The 5,000-nt window shown below is 48.5% G+C and overlaps 1 protein-coding gene across 2 annotated transcripts in view; it reads left to right on the top strand.

The window, feature by feature from the left end:
• dnase1l1 (deoxyribonuclease I-like 1) overlaps window positions 1-3,044 on the top strand; it is a 6,327-nt gene extending 3,283 nt beyond the window's left edge. The window contains exons 4-10 of one of the 2 annotated variants that reach the window (XR_013778512.1): window positions 1-16; window positions 106-218; window positions 323-435; window positions 573-730; window positions 2,116-2,212; window positions 2,376-2,814; window positions 2,865-3,044. The exon at window positions 1-16 is cut by the window's left edge and continues 77 nt beyond it. Coding sequence is in view for 1 of the 2 variants with exons in the window: in XM_079373024.1 (XP_079229150.1) it covers window positions 1-16; window positions 106-218; window positions 323-435; window positions 573-730; window positions 2,116-2,212; window positions 2,376-2,516 (638 nt within the window). In the remaining variant the exon portion in view is untranslated. Of the gene's footprint in view, window positions 17-105; window positions 219-322; window positions 436-572; window positions 731-2,115; window positions 2,213-2,375 lie in introns of both variants that reach the window. The other variant, XM_079373024.1, reaches the window with a different exon arrangement.
• Window positions 3,045-5,000: the final 1,956 nt, after the last annotated feature.

The raw sequence follows: 5,000 nt of genomic DNA, 5'->3' as shown, positions 1-5,000 counted from the left end.
ACGTGTTCGTCTACAGGTGAGTCTGCTGTGTGTGTCTGATCTACACAGCTGTGTGAAGTCATGTCCAGGTGTAATGTGTGTGTGTGTGTGTGTGTGTGTGTGCAGGTCTGACACGGTGTGGGTCTCAGGTCAGTATCAGTACCCAGACAATCGACCTGGAGCCGTCGATGTGTTCTCCAGAGAACCTTTTGTTGTTCGATTCAAAGCTCCCAGAACAGGTGAGACCTCTCTCTCTCTCTGTCTCTCGTTCGCTCGCTCGAGGTCACAGCTTCTCTCATCCAATCAGGAGCCAGTTTAACAACCTCTCCATGTTTCTCATCAGCCATAAAGGAGTTTGTGCTCATACCGCAGCACACGTCTCCAGAGAACACCACCAAGGAGCTGGACGCTCTGTACGACGTCCTGCAGGACGTCAGGAGGATGTGGAAGACCGAGGTACACGCAACTCATTTCACTGCATGTCAAAGAACATACTGACATACCTGTATAACCGTGTGTGTGTGTGTGTGTGTGTGTGTGTGTGTGTGTGTGTGTGTGTGTGTGTGTGCGTGTGTGCGTGTGTGTCCGAGCAGCATGTGATGCTTCTCGGGGACTTTAACGCTGACTGTGGGTACCTGGCTAAGAAAAACAGGAAGTTTGTGCGTCTGATCACAGAGAGGAACCTCTTCTGGCTCATCAATGACAAAACTGACACCACAGTGAGAGAGTCCACCTCCTGCTCCTACGACAGGTGAGCTAACACCTCCTGCTCCTACGACAGGTGAGCTAACACCTCCTGCTCCTACGACAGGTGAGCTCACACCTCCTGCTCCTACGACAGGTGAGCTAACACCTCCTGCTCGTATGACAGGTGAGCTCACACCTGGCGCTCCTACGACAGGTGAGCTCACACCTCCTGCTCGTACGACAGGTGAGCTAACACCTCCTGCTCGTATGACAGGTGAGCTAACACCTCCTGCTCGTATGACAGGTGAGCTAACACCTGGCGCTCCTACGACAGGTGAGCTAACACCTCCTGCTCGTACGACAGGTGAGCTAGCACCTCCTGCTCGTACGACAGGTGGGCTAACACCTCCTGCTCCTACGACAGGTGAGCTCACACCTCCTGCTCGTACGACAGGTGAGCTCACACCTCCTGCTCGTACGACAGGTGGGCTAACACCTGGTGCTCCTACGACAAGTGAGCTAACACCTCCTGCTCATACGACAGGTGAGCTCACACCTCCTGCTCGTACGACAGGTGAGCTAACACCTGGTGCTCCTACAACAGGTGAGCTCACACCTCCTGCTCGTACGACAGGTGAGCTCACACCTCCTGCTCGTACGACAGGTGAGCTAACACCTCCCGCTCGTATGACAGGTGAGCTAACACCTCCCGCTCGTATGACAGGTGAGCTAACACCTCCTGCTCGTACGACAGGTGAGCTAACACCTGGCGCTCCTACGACAAGTGAGCTAACACCTCCTGCTCATACGACAGGTGAGCTCACACCTCCTGCTCGTACGACAGGTGAGCTAACACCTCCTGCTCGTACGACAGGTGAGCTAACACCTCCTGCTCGTACGACAGGTGGGCTAACACCTCCTGCTCCTACGACAGGTGAGCTAGCACCTGGCGCTCCTACGACAGGTGAGCTAACACCTGGCGCTCCTACGACAGGTGAGCTAACACCTCCTGTTCATACGACAGGTGCGCTAACACCTCCTGCTCCTACGACAGGTGGGCTAACACCTCCTGCTCATACGACAGGTGGGCTAACACCTCCTGCTCATACAACAGGTGAGGTAACACCTCCTGCTGTACATGACCTCATACAGAAAAGACTCCAGAGACTGTGACGTGACCTGCTGAGCTGGTTCAGCTGGAAGGGGCGTGTCCCTATCCCATATATGGCTCTAACGTTAAGGTCTTCTCCCGTCAAAGCGTGTGTGAGTGTGCAGAGAGACGAGACCTTTGTTGTCATGGTAACGGTTAAAGGTCACCTTGAGTCTGGAGAGACTGTGACCTTGAGCTCGACCCCGTCAGAGATGACATCATGGTGTCAGCTCCGACCTGAAGGCTCGGTGATCAAAAGCTCGACGTGTAAACGTTGTTTTTATCGTCTGTGTTTTCAGGATCGTCGTGCACGGGGAAACTTTTGCCAGAGCGATCGTTCCTTCCTCAGCAAAACCGTTTAACTTCCAGAGGGAGTACCGCCTCAGCGAGGACCAGGTAAGACCCCTGACCCCTTACCCTAACCCCTTACCTTAACCCTAACCCCTGACCCCTTACCCTAACCCTGACTCTGACCCCTTACCCTGACCCCTGACCCTGACCCCTGATCCTGACCCTAACCCTGTGTGAGGCTGCCAGCTGACTGCGTGTGTCTCTGCAGGCTCTGGAGGTCAGCGATCACTACCCCGTGGAGGTCGTGCTGAAGAAAGACTTATCATCACGCAGTGGAGGCGTGAAGGAGAGCGTGGATGTCTCTCTGCTCCTCTTCGGCCATCTTGTATTCAACGTGTTAATACGGTAGTTTTATTTTCAGGTGGATCATTGATCAGTCTGAGGAAATCATGGACTCAAAGAGACTGTCCACAGGGGGCGCTCCTCCATCAGGACCTTCATGTCATCACGCTCACATCTCTGAACACACTGCAGCTTCAGGACGTCATCGATACATCGCTAATGCTAATGTCAGCGTTGCTGGCTAATGCTAATGTCAGCGCTGCTGGCTAATGCTAATGTCAGCGCTGCTGGCTAATGCTAATGTCAGCGCTTTGTTTACTCGTGTTTGACTCTTTGACTTGGCTCATCTAAAGAGCGAGCTCGACGTTCACAGGAGCGTCCGTCTGACCGCTGGGATCGACGTTCACACACTTAGTTTTCTTCCTCGTTGATCAGAAATATTCGGGTTTGAAGGGTTTGAAGGTTATTTTAGGGTCGGGGGGTCGGACAGATGTTCCTCTGTGTGAAGACACGCAGGCTGTAATCAAACTTCACACAGAAGGTGGAGGTACGCATACTGTAAATACTGTTTATAATAAATCTGTCTCAAACTCAACGTGTCAGCTGACTTGTTTTTTAAAGAGGAAGAACGCCGTCTGATGACCACGAGACACGCCAACCACATTTCTTCTTCTTCTTTCGTCTCTGTCGTCATTTTCATACATTAGTCCTGAAAAGTTTCCAGATAGTTTCAGGAGTCTAAACTCTAAACTGAAATCTAACGCTCAGATTATAATCTCCCCGTCTTCTCCTCTCATGAGGCGGCGGTGAGTCTGGCGTAAACGTTTCCTCTGAGCCTTCTTAATGGTGAAATAATCCGAATAACCACGACGGGTTGAATACAAGAAGCTCCCAGAATCCTTCACTTTGATGACATCATTACCTTCAGAGTTCACCTCTGGGTTTAAGGTCAAAGGTCGTCACTGCTAACTTCCATCATCTGAGTCAATTTTATTTTTTTTAATAAAGTTTCAGATTCAACATAAAATAAGAACAAACACACACTAACACACACTAACACACATACACTAACACACACACACACACACACTAACACACACACAAACACACACACACACACACACACACACTAACACACACACAAACACACACACACACACACACACACACTAACACACACACAAACACACATTAACACAAAAACAATAACACTAACACACACTAACACACACTAACACACATACACTAACACACACACACTATAACACACACACACACTAACACACACTAACACACACTAACACACATACACTAACACACACACACTATAACACACACACACACACACTAACACTAACACACACACACACACACACACACACACACTAACACACACTAACACACACTAACACACACACACTATAACACACACACACACACACTAACACTAACACACACACACACACACACACACACACACTAACACACACTAACACACACACACTAACACACATACACTAACACACACACTATAACACACACACACACACACACTAACACACACACACTATAACACACACACACACACACTAACACACACACTAACACACACACACACACACACACACACTAACACACACACAAACACACACACACACACACACACACACACTAACACACACACAAACACACACACACACACACACACACACTAACACACACACAAACACACATTAACACAAAAACAATAACACTAACACACACTAACACACACTAACACACATACACTAACACACACACACTATAACACACACACACACACACTAACACTAACACACACACACACACACACACACACACACACTAACACACACACTAACACACACACACACACTAACACACACTAACACACACTAACACACATACACTAACACACACACACTATAACACACACACACACACACTAACACACACACTAACACACACACACACACACACACACACTAACACACACACAAACACACACACACACACACACACACACTAACACACACACAAACACACACACACACACACACTAACACACACACAAACACACATTAACACAAAAACAATAACACTAACACACACTAACACACACTAACACACACACACTAACACACACTAACACACATACACTAACACACACACACTATAACACACACACACACACACTAACACTAACACACACACACACACACACAAACACACACTAACACTAACACACACACACACACACAAACACACACTAACACACACACAAACACACACACAAACACACACACACACATTAACACAAAAACAATAACACAAACACACACTAACACACACACACTTTCTTCTCACACACACACACACACACACACACACACACACACACACACACACACACACACACACACACACAATAATGATTGACAGCCCGCTGACTGAGCCGTGAATGGTTAACCTCCTGTCGTCATGGTAACAGTAAAGCAGGACTCAGAGGTTTCTGAATAACTGATTTATTTGG

This window comes from Symphodus melops (assembly GCF_947650265.1).
Source record: "Symphodus melops genome assembly, contig: scaffold_305, whole genome shotgun sequence".
Lineage (NCBI taxonomy): Eukaryota > Metazoa > Chordata > Actinopteri > Labriformes > Labridae > Symphodus > Symphodus melops.
This window is presented reverse-complemented; position numbering and strand designations above follow the sequence as displayed.